The sequence below is a fragment of the Limulus polyphemus genome, unplaced genomic scaffold (assembly GCF_000517525.1).
Source record: "Limulus polyphemus unplaced genomic scaffold, Limulus_polyphemus-2.1.2 Scaffold1699, whole genome shotgun sequence".
NCBI classification, from domain to species: Eukaryota; Metazoa; Arthropoda; class Merostomata; order Xiphosura; family Limulidae; genus Limulus; species Limulus polyphemus.
Window position 1 is genome coordinate 42,088 of NW_013667309.1, and position 25,510 is coordinate 67,597.

General features: G+C 30.8%; 1 protein-coding gene across 1 annotated transcript in view; it reads right to left on the reverse strand.

The window, feature by feature from the left end:
* The window catches only part of LOC106464596 (LON peptidase N-terminal domain and RING finger protein 3-like), a 43,249-nt gene that overhangs the window by 3,678 nt on the left and 14,061 nt on the right, over positions 1-25,510 (reverse strand). The window contains exons 4-10 of the mRNA XM_013924751.2: positions 15,194-15,382; positions 13,630-13,717; positions 13,049-13,130; positions 5,996-6,110; positions 4,183-4,304; positions 1,303-1,479; positions 948-1,132 (exon numbers count right to left, since the gene is read on the reverse strand). Coding sequence (XP_013780205.1) covers positions 948-1,132; positions 1,303-1,479; positions 4,183-4,304; positions 5,996-6,110; positions 13,049-13,130; positions 13,630-13,717; positions 15,194-15,382 — 958 coding nt within the window. The remainder of the gene's footprint in view (positions 1-947; positions 1,133-1,302; positions 1,480-4,182; positions 4,305-5,995; positions 6,111-13,048; positions 13,131-13,629; positions 13,718-15,193; positions 15,383-25,510) is intronic.

A 25,510-nucleotide genomic window follows, 5' to 3' on the forward strand; every position in this document is an offset into this window, starting at 1 on the left:
AAAATACAGAACCTTCCCTGGGAGGTCCCTTTACTATGTACAGGAATCCACATTGAGGGGCAAGTGAAGTGTGTGCTGTTTATTTATTGTTGAATTTATTGCTAACAAGTCACAGACACCTGCTGTAGAAGAATCCTAAGCCCAACAACTACATAGTACATATTTATGCTATTAAGAAATATAAGTAAAAGCCATTTATTTCAACAACTGGCAAAAAAAAACAACCACAACCCATATACATATATATATATTTATTTTTTATTTTATTTTTTTTAATCTGACAACATCCAATATTACAGAATCACAATTTCTTCCTTTTCTGGTAGGTATTAAAAACTTATGTTAGCTGGAATGATTTGAATAAGTGTTTTTTATTTTGGTTGTGATATAGAAGGAATTCACAGTAAGAAAATATCCATTACCAAATAGATCTGTAGAATTATTTTTATCTTGTAATGTTTTTAATGTAAAATAAAACAAAACTTATTACAGAAGGAAAAAAAAAACTATTTGAGGTTTACAAAATGTGATGCAATATACTTAACACCTCAAGTAACATTCTAAACAATAGGCATATGTTAGTACTTTTAAGTCGTATCAATCTTGTTGGGCTTTGATCAAATATTTGTAGCACAAAATAATTCATTATACTATGCTCACAACCTTAAATGTCACCTATAAGCATGAAATAGTTTATTATAGCATATCCTTAAACAACACTTATAAGCATAAAATAGTTTATCATAGTATGCTGAAAACCTTAAAAAACACCTACAAATTACATGACTGAGATAAGAAAAAATTAATTTTCTAGTGAAATCAGGAGTGTGTTTTTCAGGAATAATTAACAATATTTTTTCATAATCCCAAAATAACTAATAATCTGTATCAATAATTGTACAGAACTTTAAAACCAAATTCTCACATTATTTTACCTGAATGCTCACCTTGTATTTCAGCTCCTTCTGGTGGCTCATCCTTAAGAAATTCCACTGCTCCCGTGTTATATCCATCACGCATTCCTCTACTTAAAACATGAAAGCGATGTCCTCCTATGGTGTAAACAATGGAGCGACCATCAGGAAAATACTGGACATCTCGAATTTCCAGCATTGATCCATAATCAGGGACCCTTTATATAAAGTAATGACTATTCAGACCATATAATTAGAGAATATTTAAGATCAATTAGCAGTAAATATTATAATAATAGCATGCTAACAATGTGTCGCTTAAAAATAATTACATGAAAATATTAAAAATTTACCAAAAATCATACATTATACTAATCTAAGTACTCACCCTTGAGGGCTGTCAGCAGAATAAGCACACATGCCAAACTGGCGAGTACCAGACTCCATGCACTGTCGGATCATCAGTCGATAGCGAGGCTCAAAAACATGCAGTGGGCATGGTATTGTTGGGAATGCCATGGCACATACAAAGAGTGGAATCACATGTTCTGGGTCTTTTCCAGCACTGATAAGAGTTAAAACGTCAACTTCATATCAACTGGCATATAATTTATATCAAATATATGTATAAACATGGCACACATACACACATTGAGGACAAAAAAATGTTCATAAGTTGTGGAACCACTTCTGAAGCTACTATTACCAATTTGCACTTAAAGTATTACTGGGTTTTTAAAATGTCTTGCAGGAGTTTGGAATAGTTTTCAATATTAAGGAATAAATGTCAGTTTCACAGGATGCCAAAAGATGTATTCATAACTTGTTACTTTATATTTATAGTAATTTACATACATCCATTAGACTTTGCAGAAAAATCAAACCTAACTGATTAAGAAACAAAATTGTCTTCTTGTTACTTTTAACTATCAAAGTTATTAATAACAATTAGATTTTTTCATTCACTTTTATTTTCTAGTAAACTAACAATTGTAACTTTGAAAGTATAATCAGCTTCTGATTACCTAGAAAGTTATCTAAGTTTGAGACAGTGAGTGCTAACTGTTTATTTTTACTGTTCTGAACTGTTTCTTCTTACTTTTAATCTTATTATTATAAAAAAATATTTGGTAGTAAAATATAATGAATTTAAATAAGAGAATGTGTTTGTAGCAAGCTCAATGGATATTTCTTAGGTCTCAGTGTTTAAAGAGTTTCACAAATTTGTTGCAAAATTTCCAAAACAATTAATTACAATTTCACTAAAGTAAATGAAAAAATTATTCATGAGTGCTACTAGACAGTATAAAGAAAAACTTTTTATGAAATAATGCCCTACCCTCATGGCTCAGGAAGAACCTTCAGGGTTTGTAGTATAATGGTAAAATTCAGGGTTCAGCCCTTACATTGGTAGTTACTGCACATTTTTTACTTAACAATAAGTAACAATGATTCATAAAGAAACAAATTGCACTGAACCTTTCAGCTTAGTATAGTACTAAGTGGTTATTGTTACATTATTTATACTTGCAATTATGGTAATAAAATTCAAAACAAAATGCTTAGTATGTAAATACAATAAAACACAATTTGGACTGTACAAATGTATTTCTACTGAGAGATTAAAAATATAATAACCACAAAAGTTGCACCTATACCTATCACACTACACTGATCAAAACTCATTAATCCCATCACTTTCCAAATAAACTACATAATCTACTTCAATTGTGGAAATTCATGAACAGCAATAAAAATCATAATTATAATTGCAGCTTTGATTGCTCAAATAAGTTTTTTCTTCCAAAATACAGGTTTTAATTCAGCAACTCAAACCTTTCAAAGGTTTTTTAATACATAATGTTATGGTACATAAACAATTAAAAGTTATCTGTACACTTAATTATAAACACTATTCTCTCAATCAGCCGAATAATTCACAGCACAGAACCTGGTCTGTGATGCGGTAATTTTCAAATCAACTGCACAACTATTTATTTGTTCTACAAAACTGTTAAAATACCATAAAATATTGGGTGAAATAAAAAAATAAACTGAAATGATTTTAAAATTTATGTCATATCTAAAAAAATTAAATGTCAATATTTTAAATAGGTATGGCGAGAAAGTGTTAGTCTGATGATATGGATGGAGCGAATCAAAATGACAACACAGCACTGAGACTGGTCTATTCTTTACAATAATGGATGTTTTAGCAGAACATATCTTCCATCCCAACTCTCCAAAAGAGTAAGAAATATGAAAAAAAAATACTCTGCCCCTTCAGTGAGTTATTTTCCAACCATACCACGTTTTTAAACTCTGCTATGCCCTTGTGAATTGTATTTAATTAAAATATATCTCAACATCTACATATGACTGAATTATGTTTCTAAAATCTAAAACCAGATCCTGAAAATACTTAGATGTTTACTGAAAAAACGTAAAGAAACAGTAGTAACAACTTAACATATGTTTGGTTTGTTTTGATTTTTGTGCAAAGCTACACAGGGGGCTATCTGCACTAGCCATCCTAATTTAGCAGTGAATGACTAGAGAAAAGGCAGCTAGTCATCACCACCTACCAATAATTCTTGGGCTACTCTTTTATCAATGAATAATGGGATTGACCATCATATTATAATGCCCTCATGGCTGAAAGAGTGAGCATGTTTAGTGAGGCAGAAATTTGATCCCACGCGACCAACAGATTGTGATTCAAGCACCATAACTACCTGGCCATGCCAGGCCACAACTAAAAGGTTTGTTAACTCAATGTTAGAAACAAGAACAAAAACAGATACACTCGTTAACTTGATGTTAGGACAGATAAGTAGCAACAATTAAACAGATTTGTTAACTTCATGTTCATATGACATCAGAGAGCTGTGACACTGATATTTCTTCTGAGGGGCCAGAAATTCAGCCCTAAACTTATGATTCTACTATGCTATACCTAATTACCAACATAAACTTTTTTAAAGTACTATATGTGATTTAGGTGAATGGTCCTGATGCAGCAAACCCTGTGTCGACTTAAAGAGTAAGTGGGTACCAGTAGTGGTTGCCTACATACTTGTAACTATGTATTTTAGCAGTTGTATGCTAAATGTATGTGTACATAAAAACTGTAACTTATAATGTTCAAGTAAGAAAGAAGTTATATTGCCAGGTTTTCTTTATTGCAAATAAGCTACTCTAAATTTTTTTATTTTGAAATAAAACACTTAAATACTATTAAAGTAAAATTATAAATAAAAGCAAATACCTTGTAAGTTCTTCCATCTCCTCTTCAAAGATATGCTTTCTTTCTAAATAGTCTTCAGGAAAGAAGGTTTGTAGAACCAATTCCATGAATTCAGTAGTAGTATTTTGTCGCTTTGCCAAGTACTGTAAATAAAGTAGGAAAATAGTGTAATACAGGTAACTCATTATGCACAGAAGATATACAAAACAAAGTAATATCCTAAAAAAATTAAATTAAACAAAGCAATACCCTACAGAAACGGTAAAAAACAAAACAACATGCTATAAAAATGTAAAAAAACAACAACAGAATATTATAATATTTGTGAAACAATTTAATATAAAAATAAGTTTGTTTCCCAGATGTTTCCCATAATCCATTGGTATGCCTTAAACCTATTAGATGCCTAAAAACAGTGTAAATCAATATTCAATACGATACCTTTAAGTATCTTGATTAAATCATGTATTTTATTGGAAGAAATGTTTTACAATGAAACATCTACATACTAAAACAACCCACGCACAGCTAGAAACTAAAACCATACTCATAACTAGATAATTTTTTTAAGCTTTCACACATTTATCACCATAACTTATAAAATTGAGATAATTTGTGAAAACTAAAATTGACAAGTAAGAAATAACAAATTTTTTCAACATTTGTGGAAGACACTCATAGTTGTAACATAGATTTAACATTTTTTTAAATTCATTTTCACCATTGTAAGCCTTATTGCAAGCCATGAAGAATGACCTAAAATTAGCATGACTGTAGTCAGTGCTCAAGCCCTCCCAAAAAAGTGGTGGAATGTATTGTATAATTTCAACAACAGTTAAAAATTAACTAAAAATAATGTACCTCTACCAATGTTTTTTAGTTAATGAAAACTCAAATAAAAATAGCTATAAGAGAAATTAAATGAAATATAACCAAACTAACAAAAATGTTTAAAACCCAAGGACATAAAAAACTATGGTTTCTGTTTGACAGACATTTTTGTCAATCTTTCATCATCACAAGACTAATCAGCTGACTGTAATACTGTCCTGTATGTGTGCTACAAGAGCATAAATAATAACCTAATGCACTTCACATGTAACAGATGAAAAAAAAAAAAGAGAGAGAGAGAGACTACTGTTCAACAATGATGTATATTAGTTCATATAAGAAGAGAGATTATTTATTTGTTCTTTTCACATCTGGTTTTTATCAAACAAAATGGGCAGGAGCAGAATGGGCCACCGGGCATAATCATGGTGAACCAGTGATGCCTGGGCCAGTGGGGTGATAACCTGGTTATACTGTCCCAGTGATACTGACTAACCAAATGTACATCTCCTTCTACATATAGAGAGAGAGAGAGAGAGAGAAAGCATAATAAACACATACAATAAATCAACAAAAGTACCTAATGTTCATTCTGTTTTATGCTTAAGCAGTGCGAGTTTTCTGTCATAACATCCCAGGATGATGCATTTGATACATTTTCAGAAGCGTGCGAGATCAAATTTGAAATTAATTTCTTATAAAAAGACTTGTTTATTATCAAAACTGTTTCTAAAAATGAAGAAATACCATCCCTGCTTCTGAAATAAGAACCCAAATGGCTTTCTGGTACATTATGTGATGAACTTTGATCACTGAATGTAGTATGCATTATAGTAAAATACTATTAATTATCTGATCTGACAGTTTTCATTATGGCCTGCTACTTTAATCTTTAGATAAAGATTCGTTTTTATGCCTTGTAAACTTTTCTATAAAATTGTTTCACAAAACATCATACATGTATACCACATCCCACTAAATACTAAATGAGTAAACAAAATACCTCCTGAAGTGAAGTCTTACACATGGGACAAAAAGGTTGGTGATCCAAACACCTATCCAGACACATTCGACAAAACATGTGGCCACAAGGAGTTGTTACAGGTTGCCAAAATAACCTAATACAAAAACAAAAAAATTACAACACTGGACATCTATTTCATTTCATGCTTAAAACATACATTGTTTACATCACAACTCTAAAGTATTCTACAATAATAATTACATAATAATACAATAGTATTTAGTATCCAAATAAGCTACTAAAATTGTGAACTCACATAGCATACACAATACATATTGCTATAAAAGTATAAAATCAATTAAACTACAAACATTCTTACTTCTTTTTGTCAAGCATAAAGCTACACTATGGGCTATTTGTGCAATTTTTAGTATCATGAGCTCAAATACTTACAGCTGAGCAACTGGGGGCTCTTATATTTTTAGCAACATTCTAAGTATTTTCAGGCAAAAATTAACTGGGATAACTACTTTTTTTTTAAACAGTAAACAACTTGTTTTTAATATTCAACTGGCTTTGAATTTACAAGTAAAAGTCTCATAACAAACATTCTTTGAGTTTGACTTAAAGTAAAAAGAGACTTATAAAATATGAAAAATAAACTTATAATTTTACAGTGCACCATTTTTTAGTGAAAGTAAGAAAGAAATTGTTAATTAGAGTTTTAAATTATTTTTCCCACCAAACATTTTACATTTCTAACTTTTAAATGATGGGAGTTACTTAATGTGGTCAAATTTTGTAGACAAACGTTTTGAATTTTTTGCAGAGAGTATGTAGACACCTTAATTTGAACAAATAAACTTCCTGAAAATTAGCCAGTAATGTCCTTTAAAGAGATCCATAACATAAAAAAAGTTGTTTGAGACAGTTAGTTATAAAATGTTTTCCTAAGAAATCAGTGACAGTGTAATGTCTTTCATGTAACTTCAATCTGTTTTTTTTTGTTCTTCCATGTGTACTGCTGTTGATACAATAATACTTATAAGTATATTCAAGTTCTGTGTATGGGTAAGCTATGAGAATCTTTAGAGTTAATGACTGGCCTCTTTTTTGTTAGGTTCATTAATATTATTGGTTACAATTTTTTTGAACTATGAAGATTATTTTCCATTGTCAGCTTAGTATGCAGATTTAGTTCTAACTTAAATCGCTTATGCTGGCTGATAAATTGAGAGACATTATTAGGATTATGCAGTAAATATTGTGAACAGCAAGTATAATTAATAGATGTCTCAAGAAATTCTAATCTTCACAAGAACAGTATATTAAATTAGTTATATTTATTACTGAATCAAAGTTGGTTCTGATGTATGCAGGTAGCTTACTTTGATAAGAAGTTAATAAAAATTATGGGTTTTAACTTTCTAATATATTTATCAGTTTTTATATAAAATTGGCTTCATTAACTTGTAAGTTACTTTTCCTCAGAGGTTTTTCAATAATGAAGCTTCAATTCCTTTCCATTAGGGATGTGTTTACACAATTATATTTCTGTCAATAAACAAGCAAAGAAAAAAACTTCTCTAAAAATTAATCCACCAGTGAAAACATTTTATAAAATACCATAAAGCTTATGGTGAAAGATCATAGTTGAAATATAAACAATATTACTCTTTTATAACTTGAGAAAAAGCAAAGAATTTCCATAGAACCTTCAAAGCTACATGCAGTAAAATGACAATTATAATTAAAATAAACACTAGATAACTGTTAAAAATAAAACTAAAGATCTTGACATCAGCTGATATAAAAATGATTGACTCTGTTTTTACTTATTAGATTTTAGAAAATGTAGTCACCAGTTTTCCAATAATTAAAACTGGAAATTACTGGAGTATTAATTTTTAATAAGGTTTACTATATTAAAGGTATCACAACTCTAACTGGGAATAGTTTACAGGAGTGAAATCAAATATGAAGCAAATGAATATACTATGATTAGTTAACAAATACAATATTATAAATAGAGACTTAATGAAAAATAATAGACCAAATGATAGCAACACCATAATATTCTGTATGATTTATTTAAGGCATAGAAGAAATGTCCATCCATTAGGACCCATGATTTCCAATATATAATTTCAATCACAGGTTCACAACATATTTTTTAAAACTATTAACAAAATATTATTACTGTGTTCAGTATAGTTTTAATCAGAAAACTCTGTCAACTGTTTACTAAACGAACAGAACTTTTTATGAAATTTCCTTAAATAGCCTCTGAATAAAATTTTAGACTGTTCTGTTTGCACATATTGAAAAAAAAAAGTTTTTGTTTTCCCATAGCAAAGTTCACAGTGTTGCAATGGACGTTAAGCTAACTCTATATCTTGTAACATGCTACAGTGATAAATTACAAAACGAAATGTCCTAAAAATTCTTGGAGAAGTAAATACCACAACTTGTTTTAGACATAGTTCATTTTTCACCTGAGCTTGAATTGTCTGTAACAAAAAATTTAACAAGAAAATGACACAAGTGGTTTTGGCCACAGGTAATTATTTTCACCAAGTACAGGCTTAATGCTAAAACTGGTTGTAACAAAATTTTCCCTCCTCTCCAATATATATTTGGACTTATTTTGTAACATATTGCACTCAAAAGGTGGGCTAAAATATCTATTATTATTATTATTCAAAATTATTTCATTGAAATACATATTTCATACAAGTTTATATTGGATGTACATAGTAAAAGTTAATATTTTCTTACACTGAAAATGTATTTCTGATAGATACTTACCTCCTATCACACAAAAGCTATCTTGATTGTTCGTCCGCTTTCTAAGCATTGTTGAAAGAATTTTTAGCAATCAGTGCACCAATCTTTATACCCCACCAGTTATGCTCCATTTCATTTCTGAACATGTACATATCATGTGACTACTCTCCACCAATAGTACTGTGCCACCTATAATGACACAGCTAGTGCCCTTTGCTAATCCTGCTCAATCCTCACTTTCGAGGATTAGCAGGTACTAAAATAAAAAAATGAGTTTTAGATGGAAGGAAGGGTGGGAAGTGTGTGAGCGGTGGTAAATACCTATCAGAAATACATTTTCGGTGTAAGAAAATGTTAACTTCCAAAATGGACTTACCTCCATCACACATTGAAAAGGTGGAGGGCCAGTATAAGCACTCAAAGAACAAACCAAGTGAAAAGTGACCAACCTGAATGAACAGGTGTGATCAAGGATGAAAATGAAGCACACCAATGGGGTACTACAATACTTCTGGAACAGGTGTACTCTTTGCCCAGGAATGAGAAAAGGGACACCAAATTTGTCGAAAAGGTAGTGCCGGAATGATTGTAAAAAGTGCTAAGAAGATACAAGATGTAGCAACATACAAGACGAAAAAAGAATGTTATAAAAGCAAGCGGCTAAGGCATGTGGACCGTGTTATTGATACCCAACAAGCCCAACCGTAAGTAAACAAAGTACATCAAGTAACTGGAATTACAAAGAGGAAGTGACCATAACTGGACAAACTACCAAAACCACTATGGGAGCAAGAAGGATGACAAACCAAACCCAGCATTACGGGGTCTTAGCATTGCTTTGACCAAACTGTAAGAACAGGGAAAGCTGTAACTGTTATAAGGGGCAGAATCATAACTCACTCAACCGTAAATGCAGGGCAGAGAATCCTGGATCTGGAATTATGAGGAGGATAAGCAGCATCTGCCCAACCATAGGAACAGAGCGTGCACCTCCTGTTGCCAGTATTGCAAGGCAGACGAAGTCACTCAAACCCAACCACAGAAGCAGGAAAAAACTTCTGCAAACAGAAAATGAGAAGAGAGGAGTTTATTGCACACAATCGTAGGAACAGAGCATTGTCATCTTAAACTCAGAATTACAAGGAGGATCCCATGTAGGCTGGCCCCAATTATTATTTGATCATTGGTTTTACTGAATCAAGGCAGAAAACGACTGGGGGAAGCACCATTAGGGAACCAGATTTGCCTCCTTCTCACTGAGTAGATAAACAAGAGTAAGTATAGTAACATGGAATTACACTCAGGAAGAAGCCTCCATGGTCTGCCACACCAGCAACTGGAAACTGTGAGTAGTAAGGATTCCCATGCTCCACTAGAAGAAAAAAGTGGTGGTAACAAGGTGGTGGGGAGTCTGGAGGAACGTCACACAGGGGAAAGTGCAATGGGTGACTGAGTTTCCCTATTTTGAAAGGTAGACCAAACCCTATTAAGGAGTCAGAGGATAGGCACGGAAGGGCAGAAATCCCCTTCTGCTTTACTTATGAAATCTATGAATAACAGTCCACCAAAGATATAGTTTTAATGATTTCTAATACATATACACCACTGGGAAAGCACCCAGTGGTCTTACAGAAACACTCCATCTCAACTGCGAGTGTTATATAGTTACTTCAATTAGTGCAGGTTTGAGACAAACCATACCTGACCAGGCAACATCCATCACAAGGTGGGATCCATAAAGAAGATGCTAAGATTAGGGTAGCTGAAAAAAATATATAGATGAAAGAAAGCAATAAGACTTACCCAGTGCAAATGAGAATGGACATATGTAAAATCAATAAGGGAGGAAGATGATATCCACTAAAGAAAGACACAGCCAGATCTAGCAGATAATGAGTAACAAAGGTATTGGGAGTAGTTGACATTCCAGCCGAATGATATCCTTCAAAGGACAGCAAAGGCGAGCAGCAAAAGACATAGTAATGTGATGCAAATTTGATGCAAAGAGACTTCGAGGAGATGGAAATCTTCCACGAACAAGTCCGAATAAGCCAGTCGGATGAGTTGATGAACCCAACCAGTGAGAATAACAGGTTACAAAACACTGGAAACTGAAGGGTTCCAGGGAATAACACCTGAAGGAAAAAACTGGACAAGGAAGCCTATCTGTATTGGAATGGAAGTACAGGTGGGAAATGAATGGTAAGGAATTGAGTGTGAAAGTTAGAACACAGTCACTGGCAGCATAAGTCCTAGGGAGGAAGGCCCAAGGCTGGGATAGAGGATGACATAGAAGGAACAGTAAGAATGTGGGTAACATGAATGGTATATAAATCTGAATGACGACAATGAGGAGATAGACAAGGCTGCCCACAAGCTGGACATGGAACAAGTGGACAAGCCTTTGACAAACTACCAAGTGAAGAAAAAGGAAGGGTGGGAAGGACAGAAACCACATTGAAAAGAAGAATAAGAATGTAAGAATCTGAACTCCCTGCAAACCAAGGCATGTACTTCCTCAATAGATAAAGTTGACCCTGTGTCCTGGGAAGTCATGCTATGTCACCTGTTGTGGTAATATAATAGTCCACCACAGGAAACCTTGAATTCATACAAAACACATAGAAATCGGGAACAAGAAAATTTCAAATGCAAATTCGTGAAAACAAATGAAAGCAAATACAAGTATTCGAAACTGTTGGATAAACATCGTTGGAAATGGCAATAAAGCACAATCAAAAACTATAGTCACACTGTGAAAAATTAAACACATGTCTAAACTGTGTCATGCCAAATAAGAAAGTAAGGATTGAGCAGGAACAGCATAGAGAGCTAGCTGCACCATTATAGGGGGTGTAATACTATTGGTGGAGAGTAATAACATGATATTTACATGTTCGGAAATGGAACAAAACTGGTGGGGCATAAAGACTGGTGCACCAACTACTAAAAATTCTTTTAGCTATGCTTATAATAGAGATAGCTTTAGGTGAGTGGAGGCAGGTCCATTTCGGGAAACTTCTGTTCATTTTATTCACAATGTTTCACCAGGTTTACCTAGCATCATCAGGTAAGATACAAGAATTGAGGCTAACAGAATTTAATCTATGAAAAAAGTAATCAAATGAGAATCTATAACAGAACTAATTTACAAGCATGTGACTAAACAATTGTAAACTTAATAAATATTTTATCAATGAACTATCAAATTTATGAATAATAAAAACTTTTAATTCTCAGTCTAAGTACAAGAGAAGGGAACAATTAAAATAGATATAAATGAAGACCTTTGTATTTGTTAAAAATATGGTTGTGTTTTTTATTAATAATTAAAAACAATTATTTCTAATATTTAAACAAATAATATTTATTAAAAATTATGACTATTTTTTCTTTTACACAAATAACACATTTTACACATTGAGAACATGTACATGATTCGAATTTTAACATAATTTCATAAAATACCAACAGTAGTCAAAACTTCTACTGATCACAGTTTCCTCATTATTCACAGAATATAAGGTTTAAAACTCATGACATTTGGAAAACTTTTTTTCTACAAGTGCAATTATACTTTACTGCTAAACTTCAACTCTTTTGTCATTTAAGTTGAATTAAAATGTTGAACATATAAATATTTAATACATTACTTTAAAGGTTTGCAATATTTTTTTAAATACACTAGTATAAACTTACTGGAAAAAATTTAAAAACAAATTGACTTCAAATGTTTGTGACACCTGCTTGATCTTCAGTCTGTTTTATAATGTAATTAAAAACTCTCTTTCAATGTTTTTACTATTAGAGCAAGAGATAAGGTTACCTAGCCAAACTTGAATTTTCTCATATCTTTTCTCTATGTTTTAAGCTGTTTAAAATGCAACAAAGAAATTTAAACTACCAAAACACACAAACTTTAAGGCAAAAAGTTAGAAATACTGTAATTCTTGTAAATCTTTTGAATGAAAATTACTTTGTAATGAGAATTTAAATGATTTAGAGGATAATTTCTATTTTTGGTTTATATTATTGTAGGTGTGTCTTAAATACAAAGTACAACCTAAACTGTATGGCTACTAGTATTTTGTATCATAATGGCTAGTGAAGAAGTTATACTGAATGTTTCTGTTCAAAGGAAAATCAAATAAATTTACTATCACTGGTGTAATATTATTTTCATACAACAGATGGTAATAATGCAGTTACTAAATATAGAAAATACACAAGTTATTATACTGAATCACTTTTATTTTGAACTGGACACTTTCTAGATAGTTCTTTATTCTCTTTAATAAACACTACCTGAAACAAAGAGGACATTCTACATCTTTTTTGTCCAGCTTCTTTGGGTCAACTGGTCGATGTTTCAATGTAGGTACAAAGCCTGTCCACCAAAGAAACAGGTCACTAATTATTAAAACCATTTTTTTATTTTAGATAAGATGTTATGAGGAATCCAATTTATTTATTTGATTCAAGTTTTAATGTGAAAATAGTTGAAAGGTTAAAACACAGAATACAATAGCACTAACAATATTTAGCAATATTGTAGGAATAACAGATATAATTAGAAATATTATTTGAATTATTTCCAACATTCTGAAGAAAACATAAATAGGTAAACATACTTTTTAATAACTTCAAAGTTTTTAGATCTTAAATTATTGTTTAGATGACTTCAGTTAATATACTTTTGTCAGTACATACATCATGTTTTCATCTTTAATCTATATGAATACAAATATTTGGATTCAACTTTTGTGTATTTTAAGCTTATAAACATCAAACTTTGATTCTAAATCTCCATTTTTAAACTTTTGTTCTCAGTAAATGCTTGTGCACTTTACTTGATTATGAAAAAAAATATAAAAAAACATACTCACTTTTAACTTTCTGTGCTTCTGTAAAGAGCCTGTCAAGTACTTTATGGAAGCAATCACGATTCCAAACTCCTGTTCTATAGCTTTCAGTCTGTGCCCATTAAAAAATTATTATAATGAAAAAAATGTGAATGTGTTAAATTTCCTGCTCAAATCAAAATAACTAAATACCATAGACAGAAACAGTTATAGTCATTTCACTATTAGATTATAAGTAGCTTATTACTACCACTTATAATGATTTTTTTAAGTCTGATATCAATTTGTCCTTTCTAGCTTCCAACTAGTACAAGCAAAAATCATGTCTGTTGATGAATGTTGTTTCTAACAGTGCTTGAAATAGCCAGACAAGAAAAAAAAATTGTTTCCACTATTATAGTCAATATGATTTACTGAGCAACTTACACATAAAAATATATAAATTTTACCTTGTATTAGTAAAGTTCCTCTTTTGAGTATTTTATACACAAGTTGGTTTGTAAGTTTTGTTTCTCTTCTAGACTATTTTTTTTAGAATTCAATTACAATTTTGTCTTGAAAAGAACAGATAACTATCAGTTTCTGCCAGTTTTTCAAGATATACCTATTATACTGATAAATCAAATTATATAATTTTGTCTTGTTCATTTCGACACCACTGTGAAATAACATGTTGAGATAATACATAGGTATTGAATATGATATTAAATAAATTCCCTTTATTTATATAATACATGAAGAAACTGGAAAAAGAGTAGATGTGGAAAGAGGTATGGCGAAAAGCTCATAAGTATAACAAGAAGAAAAAGATCTGAAGGCACAATCAAAGAAGGTGAACAAAGCAATGCTGGTTAGAAATACAAGAAAGAAACAGATATGGGAAAATAACCAAAACAAAGAAAAAGACAAAACATTACAAAAACTAGGTTACTCTCACAAAAAACTTTAGAATATAGAAACTAGAGTACACTTGTAGTAAATATTAGAACATATGAAATACATAAACAGTTAATACAAGATAAAGTAAGACTCAAAATATAATCGTTTATAAAGAAATCTCCAAAGAAGGGAGAAACAACCAATTTAAAACAGTTTTTAATTAAAGAAAGGATCAGTTAATCGTTATAAGGTTGTGATGTGTAAATAAATTACAAGTATATAAGCACTGGCTAAAAGAAGATAAACTACATGATTTATATTAAGAAAATAAGCATACAAGGCAACAATAGCAGAAGGTAAAGAATGGATAAGGTTGAAATGTAAACCAGAAATAAAAGGGATGATGAAGAAGATTCTGGGATAAGATGGAGAGTATTTAGAAGACTTAAGAAATCTGCAGAAAATGTTAAAGGCTACAAGAAAGAAATGAACTAACAGTGATTGTATTGTTAATATGTTATAGTTACTTACATTTGACGATGGAAAAAGTTAAAGCTATAAGTTTGTAAAAGATTAATTATTTATCTACATGTATTTGAATTTTCCCATTTCCAGACTTGAAAAGGTAAGAGAAATATAAAATAAAGATTGTATTCTAAGAATTAATTTTGCAAAAAAAAGGCAACTGTACTTGGATGGTTCAACATACCTGGTAAAAGCTTTCTTCATCACTATCACTGATGTGATACAGACTATCACTGCTGGCAATACTGTAGATACTTCCATCACTCCCTCCTATGGAATTTTGATCTGGAAAGCTTGCTGAAGAACTATAGCTGGATTCTGAGCCTCCATATTTTAATGATGAATTAAGTGGAATCAAACTTTTTTGTATCATCTACATTTTACAGAAAATTAGATACAAGTTTAAAAAATCACAAATCTAATACAAGTGAATAAGAAAAGAATATCTTTAAATTAACATTTCAAAATCTCTCTCTCTCTAATAACCCACGAATACATGTGACAAAAACACATTTTGTGGTAACATTACATGATAGTTACTGAAATATGCATATATCTATCTTACATCGTAAAAGTTTTTTGTATTACTGTTGTTTTTTTTATCCATTTCAATCTTCTCATAACTGGGTATTTTTAGTTTGAAAGGAATGTCTTTCACCTTTCAAAGAAATGAAGTTTAAATTTTCTTTAGGTAATGCAACAGAAAATAATAGGTTAAAATTCTTTTTAGAGCTATTTTTTAAGCAATCAGATCAGTAGAAACTTTAAAGCCAATAAAAATAACATCACCACCAACAGAGCAGAGATTTGTTCAAAAGAGAGCTCAAAGGAGTATTTTTCAACTAAACTGTCATTTTCATATGTATAAAACGTAACGGATTGAGAATTTGAAATAATCCAAGTTGAGACGTACCTTGGATTTAGGTTTAGAAATATGGCGATATTTTATTTAATTTATGCTATTCGCCAACAAAATTGATTCACACCATTTTTGTTTTGACACAACTACGTTTTAATACATATATACACAACGCTATAATTTACAATAGCAACTGTTATGATTAATTATTACAAACAAAGTTTCATAAACAGAAATTTCACTGACTTATAAATAGCCTAAAACCATCTTCCTAGTTTAGAGTCTCCTTGATATCCAACGAGTTGTACGTATATAGACTTTGGCGCGAAGCTAGCTAGCTTTGTTAGGCACTGAATTGTTGGACCGATGAAGTAAGATAATATTTTTACAAAATCACTAATGTCGGATAAGAAATTAAGAATATTCTTGGAGAGATATTAACGTTCGATAAGAATTCACTGACGTTCAGAATTTATAACGGTTCCTGGTCAAATGTCGTATATTTCCCGGTTGATAGGGGTTAGCAGAATCACAGTTTATAGCTTACACTGTTATAACAGTTTCATTGTAGACCTGTCTCTTCTCTGTTGTCTGCCATTTTTTGGCACGATGCCTTTTTATTTTATAGGCTAGACACATCTTCTAGAACTTTCTAATAATACCAGATACAGAAATGGATAATATTGTTGATTCTTGTTCATGAATGTTCTACAATCTTGGAGAATTGGTGGGAATTTTGCTATACATAACTAACACAGTAAGCTATACATGGCCTCAAATATAAACTTATTCGAAACAAACGTTGACATTAAAATAAATATGTCACAAATTCGTTATATGCAACACATATCTGATAATACAAGTCATGCCTATTTCTAAATACATAATAATAAATTTGTTACAAAAACACATGAAATGACCCAAATAATGTATCAATTTTATTACAACACATATGAATGTTGTAATACCATTGTGTAAATAATACAAGCATTTACAAAACAAATGTATGGCTAAATGCTATTAATAAGTACTGCAAACATCATTATTCAAGAGCTTAGCTTTAATGAATAATACACGTTACATCTTATAAAACAGATACCTTGTTAAAGATGGTTGGTTTTTTTACATCAACCTATACTATCCTAATTTTTCCATCCTCTGCAAGTCTAATACTGACCTGGAATTATCGATCAAAGAAACCCTCCACATCAAACAGCACTCTCCAACTCTGAACAACATGCAGTCGTCATTTAAATTACACATATTTTAATATGTTCGTATTACTGATTTTACTTTTTTCGTTGTGTTTTCTTGCTGTAGTTTCTCCCCATGATTACTGTTTAGTGTTTTATTTGTTTAATTATCGTTATATTTAGCAACTGTACTTTGACAATGTATAAAGACTGATGTAAATTCATTTTAAAAACATACTTAGTTATCTAGTTAACTAGTGTGAGTAATGCTAGCACTACAAATGTAATAATAAAAATTATTAGAACTTATTATTATTGTATTTCTGACACAGGATGTACAAGTTTAAACAAACAAGGTTTTTAAGTTAAGTTACTGCTAAATCGCGAAAACATATTTCTCGTTTATTTATAGAAACAATACCCGTTATGTATATCTGTAGTACTTAAGACGTGGAGTTGCCATTACCTACAGTGTTCATACTTAAAAAGTATGCAAAAGGTATGTTCTTCAAAATTCGAACAAATTTAAATTTTGAGGAAAATGAGGCATTGCTGGTTCAAAATGAACTTATAGATTGCAAACTCTCTGTAACTCGTAATTATTTAGGTCTTCTAATTATCAGAAAATCGAAGACTGTGACACCAACTTGGCATTGTGTACTATCTTGCCACGATTCTTTGGCTAAGACAGTATGTTCCTACATATATATATATAAAGTTTATAACCAGCTGGTGATGGAACCCATACATTCTTCCACACAACATACACTGGAGAACTTATTAGATGTCAAGTAAGGGATAATATCTTAGAATTAGATAGATATCTTATATTTACAACAAATTAACTCATCTATGATTTGCATTTTTTATAAACTCTGCCTAGGAGTGAAACGGGTTTGTTCTTAACATATTGCGATTGTCATCCTGTATATGGTAATTTGTTATTATACACAGAATAAACTTTAACACATTGGTCTTTTTTATGACGAGGATGATGAAGCTAGTATAAAATCAAAAGTCGCACTGTTGATGGCTATCATGAAAAGCAATGACTGAAAAGTTTTTATTTTGATTTTAAACTACTTCATGTTCAGGACTGTTCAGTCACAAGGTTATTTTAAAATTGGGGTGATTGTAATATAATTTTGACTATAAGTTCATTTTATAGTTTGTATTCTTGTAGAATGTAAAACTAACTTAGTGAACGATCTTGAGAATTATGCTTGCAGGATTGTAAACAGTTATTGTTTGTTAAGTTATGAAAGAACTCGTTCTTAAGAAATGTTTTGAACTTAGCAAGTATAAAATGTTTTTATTTAGAGGGGGAGATATTTAATGAAATATTTGCTGACGTGTTGAGAAGTCAAGAATATTAGTACTATTTACGTAGGAGAACAGTCGCAATATGTTAAAAGTTATTTTCAATCTTAGCTAGGCAAAGTTTATTAAATCACATGTCTGTCAAAAGTTAACGCAAATAAGAGACGTATTTCATTATATGGATGTCATTCCTAATAATAAATGGTAGTTTTTTATCTAGAGTCTAGTGTCTTGCTATGCAAATTAATATGTGAGATATATCACTAGTGAGTTGTCTGTCTGTAAAATAATAATAATGTTGATATCACATTCGATAACTTTCTTTGAATCAGTGAAGTTGCGGATGAGCAGCACTAACAAATTCAAGAGTGTTTGGTGATTGCCAAACGTCTCATATATTTCGAATTAGCAGAACTCTTCCATACCGCTGTTCTCAAACTGTAAGCCTTTTCCATATTTGGAATAAAAAAATCTTCTAAAAGATCAATGAGTCCCACGGCACTTTAATGTTTCAATAATTCCTAAATAGCACGATCTAGCTAGTACAATTATTAAACAAGAATGTCCCGTTGGATTCAATAAAACACATATTGTAAATTTTATACATAATGGGAGGTTTCTCACAATATTGAAATTCACTAAACATTGTATATTAACCTTGTAAGCTGTAGATTTATTAGAGGTGTTACTTAATAATTGTATTAGGTTGCTATGAAATATCCCATTTTCCGGAGATTAAATGACATTTTGATTTGTCCAACTTAGGTCAGAAATCAATTACTATCTATTCATTAGCCAGTGGTTAAGATAACAACAACAAAAAAGATGTGATGTATTACATTGAGAACGATAATTTGTGCTATATTCATAAGTCAACAAAATATATAGAAATTACGCTGAGTCGGTTAGCTAAAATTTACTCAAAATTTACGAACTATACTGAGTTTGTTATATAAACTACTTAAGACTTGAGAATGACATTCAGTTGATTATAAAAGTTACTAAACTACTAAAAGAGGTAAAAATTGCATTAGTTTGTTAGATACACTATTAAATTACGGAACACTTAAAAATGACCCTGTGGTACTTAGACACACTATTAAACAGCTCTAGTTTTAAGAATGACACTGAGTTGGTTTTATGTATTATCAAATAAATGAAAAGTTAAAAATTACACTGAGTTGGTTAGATACACTATTAAATTACTGAATATGCTATCAAGCTACTGAAGACTTAAGAATGACATGTATCGGTTAGACACACTATTAAACAGCTCTAGTTTTAAGAATGACACTGAGTTGGTTTGATATGCTATCAAGCTACTGGAGAATGACATGTATGTGTTAGATACACTATTAAACGGCTCTAGTTTTAAGAATGACACTGCGTTGGTTTGATATGCTATCAAGCTACTGGAGAATGACATGTATGGGTTAGATACACTATTAAACGGCTTTAGTTTTAAGAATGACACTGCGTTGGTTTGATATGCTATCAAGCTACTTAAGAATAACATGTATGGGTTAGATACACTATTAAACGGCTCTAGTTTTAAGAATGACACTGCGTTGGTTTGATAGGCTATCAAGCTACTGGAGAATGACATGTATGTGTTAGATACACTATTAAACGGCTCTAGTTTTAAGAATGACACTGCGTTGGTTTGATATGCTATCAAGCTACTTAAGAATGACATGTATGGGTTAGATACACTATTAAACGGCTCTAGTTTTAAGAATGACACTGAGTTGGTTTGATATGCTATCAAGCTACTTGATAATGACATGTATGGGTTAGATACACTATTAAACCACTAAAAAGTTGAGAATGACATGACTACGTTACTTACTCTATTAAACTACTGATATTGAATTGTTTTAATTTTTAGATGCGCAAGAGAGCTACTACAAGTTTAGCGAGTTTTTTTCATATTTCATTTTTATACTACTGAGAAAGAGGCATTTAAAAATGCTTAGGTATATCTAATGCTCACTACTGAAGACCCAAATAAAAAAACAAAACATATAGGAAGTCTTCATAATTGTGAAATGTAACGTGAAAACTGAAAGATATTGTTTGCATGCTAGATTATTAGATTTTTATCATTAACAATCAAGTATTCATCAGTATTAAATCATTCAGACGTTATAATTTTATAGCCGTTAAACAGAAATAAATAAACCAACAGCAAAATGGTAGAGAACCTGTGTTTTAAAACGAAGCTAATACTACTGTAGTCCAAAATAATTACTAGGAGTGCCATTTTATAAAATTTTATGTTTTCTACGTAAGATCTAAAACTAGAACATGCCAGAAAATGGCACAAGCAACATATAACATGCCATCACGTTGAAATTATTCCAAACAAGTCAAGAGACTGGATCAAGGTAATTACAAGATTGAGACGCCTAATTCTGTTGGCAATAAGTGTCAAGCCATGATGGATTAATAATGTCTTATCTAATTAAACTATTCCGTTTAATTGACATGTTTGGGTGCAGGATCAACTCATTTCGTCGAAATAAGATTCGCGTTAAATATATTGCAATTCCCCTTTATAAAAATTGTCTTGCTGATATTATCTTGCCATTGTACACGACTTGGATATTCTAACAGAATGTTTGAAAAACAAATGTGTTGGAAAGACTTTCGTTCTGTTAATTCATATTGTCTGACATCCAATCTATTTCACCATAACTCATTACCGTAGATATAATATTAAAAACTTATTTGCTAGTGTGTAGTTAATGAAGAGACTATATAAAGTTTGTAGAATTAGAATATCAGACGTAAGACTGAACATGAGAAGAAATATAAGTATACTCTTGCAGGTTAAACTGAACGTTTAATCTATAATCATATAGACAAAATAATCAAACTTACCAGCAGGGATTATACTAAATTTGCAAGGGATTTTTTGTACCCCTGCAGTGTTTGTACCCCAGCAATTGAGAAATCCGTAATCGTTCTGATCCCTAGGAATAATAGTAGCGTAACTTGTAGTTCCATCGTTGACAAAATTAATAATATCCATCACCTCTCGGCTATTATTCATTTTCCATTCAAATTGGATATCCTTTGGGTCAGCGTCCAATTTACAAGATATTCGTACAGCCTCATTCATAGCTGCCCCATATATAGATTTCTGGTTCTCCTCACATCGAGGGGCATCTTTAAGAATAGTATTGCCAGCCAATGAATAAAATGATTTTATTACAGAATACAAAGTATAGAATTGAATACAGAAAATCATGATTTGATCCTGATTTTACATACCATATATATTTATCGAGTTATTACGAATTGCCTTTCTCTTCCTGAAAATAAAAAGACACATCTAAAATACACTACTATGGTTTATTTCTAAAAGTACTCGCTTAATATTTAAGTAATTGCCCTTATGAAACGTCGTCGTATGTGATGAATTTTCTTTTATATCCCGTTTTTAGCTCTTTTATACGTTTAATACCATATAACTATGCATTTAGCATTCTTCACCTTCATATTAAATAAATGTTAAATACGTATTAATAATTCTAGGAAAAATATGAATAAATATTTGGTTAATAATACTCATTAATAAAAATAATAATTTATGTAATAGCTATTAATAAATCAACTAATGCATAAATTGTTTTTTTTAAACAAAGTTTAAGCGGACTTAGTTTTTGTATTATATTGAAATACAATTCATCATTTTAAATTGTGTTGATAAAATTAGATGTCGATATATATTTATAAAACACAAACGTATTTAAGAAAAGGTTACAGAAATAATTACTTCTTGCGCTTTTTACATCTTCAGAGTAAAACAACAAAACACAAGAATCTGAGGAACACTCACGAAAACAAAGCTCTATTCAGATTTAATTTAAACACTAAAACAATGTTTCCTTGTGATGAAACCAGCTTTAGAGCTTTTAATTTGTAGTGCCATATACATACATTTCATTACAAATTACATACATAAAAGAAGGTTTCATTCGACTCAAATTCATCTATAACACATTTATATAAATGTTGGTTGATATATACATGATTAATTAGAGGATATCTAACTAATTAGTCACTTTTTAAATATCCTACATTTTAAATTTTCTGTTTATCCTGTATAAATAACTTTGCAGTTATGGCATTTTAAAAGATACATATTTTTTTAAGAATTACGTATATCACCGATACCACAGAAATAACTGTAATATTCTTTTGTATATGATATTTGTAGCTCATGGTATACTTTATATAGGTTGTGCTAGTAATGACAAATTTAATCAAAGTAATTTGCATTGTCTGAACTGTGTCTAGTTGATATAATATTGAACAAGATGGAACTATTATCCTCTGTTCTGAACATGAAAATTACGATCAATGGTCGTCAAGAGATCTTGAAAATCTATGTGCAGCAATAGGAAAAAATAACCGGTGATAACCTCTAGTAATTTTACTTGACATTTAAATAAATTATCAATAATCACTTTGATATTATATTGATGAAATATTAATAGAAAGCTAGAAAGAAAGGAAAACAAAAGTGTCACAACTGGTGTCTTAATTGCGTTCTTTAAATTAACTGACTTTTATCAAATAGTCGTTATTTCAAACAAGATGCTAAAGCGTTAATTTTGCTCTTTAGATCATTACTTTCTTGTTTTGTTTCATTTATTTTCAATTCACATATACGTTTCGTTAGTATCGTAAGTTTTTAAAATATGGAGTTATACATTACTTAAACTATAAAAGTAAACTTTGGTTAAGGCAAGTCGGTTTTTCTTATACAATATCATATAAATATTCGCTTCACAAGAGGATAGGTTTTACCTTTGTATTGGAGTGGTTTTATTAAGTAATTATACGTGTAGATACATGAATCGTTGTTATAAAAATTACACCTACATTGAACTCTCAGAAATATTGAATTGCTTTCTCCTTGACCTTCGGTGTTGGTCGCTAGGCAAGTGTAACGTCCTCTACTGGATCGCTCAACTTTCTGGAGAACTAAGGACTGGTTGCTGATGATCACACCTGCGGATGTATTGGTCTGAAGTTCACGGCCTTCAAAACGCCAACTTATATCTCTTGCTGAAGGATACGCCCGAACATTGCATTCGAAGTAAACATCATAACCTTCCTGAATATGGCTGTGACGAAGTTTACTTCCAAGACGAAGTGACATTTGTGGAATGACTGCATGTTTACGATATAAACATTGATAAATTAATATATATATATATATATATATATGAAAAAACTGATCGAATACTTACATCAAACAATTTACGAAATGACTTTGTTTGTTTTTTAGAAGTTAAGCACAAAGCTACACAATGGGTTATCTGTGTTCTGCCCATCACGGGTATCGAAACCCGGTTTCTAGCTTTGTAAGTCCACAGAAATACCGCTGTGCCGCTTACGAAGTGAGAAGAAAAACACTTTTACATAGAACATTCTTAGGAATCGGGATTAGATTTAAGATTTGGTTCTCTAAGGAAGCTAAAAGTGAAATACACTAACTTATATCACAATTGTAGAAAGTTGTTTTTAAAGTCCGAATAACTATTATATATTATATATGCTAACTTGGTTAAACATTTATATTTTACACTATTGAAACATGTATTATCACTTTTTAAATACGAACAAAACTAATTTCTTTTAACTAAATACAGACAAACATATATGTATACATGTATTTACAGGGAAAGATCTTGATATAATGATTAATTAATGTATTTTTTTTCTTGTGGAGTATTCTTTGGACTTATGAAGTCACCTGGCAATAGACAAATCAGATTCAATAAGTGAAGCGTTTGCTGTGAAATAGTGGCATGTATTTTTGGCGCATTAATTTTGTGCAAGTGATTTCGTTTTTATTCATCATATGAAGAGTGTCCAACACTTTGTTTTACCTAGATATAAAGCTACTTACGTTTAAATCATACATAAGCCTAAGTGTCGTGCAATAAAGAAAATGGATTGTAAATATATTCTGTTTTTTTATGTATTTCAACACTCAGAATAGATAGACATTTGTAATTACAAAATAGCAGATATATTTACAATGAACGTCTAGCTTCCAGCCATCTTCAATAGCACTTCCTGGAATTAAGGGATTTTCTGCTCGACAGGACAAGTATTTGCCATTGTCATCACTGGTAGGCTTGATGGTTAGGACACTAATACTTAAGTTTCCGTTCGCGCTTGGGTCAGGTGATGTTAGAGTTTTGGTACTTTTTAGCTGCTTGCTACCTTTCCACCAACTTATTTTCGCAGGGGGTCTTGATCCAACAGCTTGACATCTCAGCTGTGTTGACTTTTCTGCAGAAAGCGGACGGTCTTTGTCTAGAATCTGCACAGCGATAGGTCTAACTATAAATTATAAAAGACGTCATAATGATTCTCATTGAATCTACGACAATAGGATTAACTTTTTTAACTTTCGTATTAAATAAGTATAACTAAAATATCAGGTTAATAATATATATTTTTTGGAAACATAGATTAACTTGAAGTGTAACTTGATCTGGTTTTCAACTAAAATTAGCTGATCATAAGAAGGTAAGAAATTACGTAGTGTGAGCTATTGATTTATTGTTTGAATGTATCTACAGTTTCTCACAATCTATTACAGTAAAATTTGTAACAAAACCAATTCAGATAATAAGACCATTTAGATTATTAGAGTTTAATAATGTTACTTAAGAAATGATGTAATATCTTGAAAAGTAATGTTCCTTCTCTATAATACAATAACAATAACTCGTAACTTCCTATTGCAAATATATATATATATATATAATTCTTATGCACGCTACATCAGCACCTTTATTCAACAACTATATGACGTTTTTTGACTATTTAATGGTATTGTATGACAATATCTTTAAACAATCACTTTTCGTAAGAGAATTTGTAACTTAAGCTTCATTTTATTCTTAATAAATTGGCAAAAAGACACACTGTAAAAATGTTATTGGAATTTTTAGTTCACTAAAGTGTTCGAAATAAGAAATTGTCAGTCATTTGTAAAACATAATTTTAGCTTATATCTCTGAAAAATAAAACTTTCAAACGTTTTTCTCTTTCAAAAATACTCTAACGTTTATGTTTATGTTTGTTTTGTTTTGTTTTT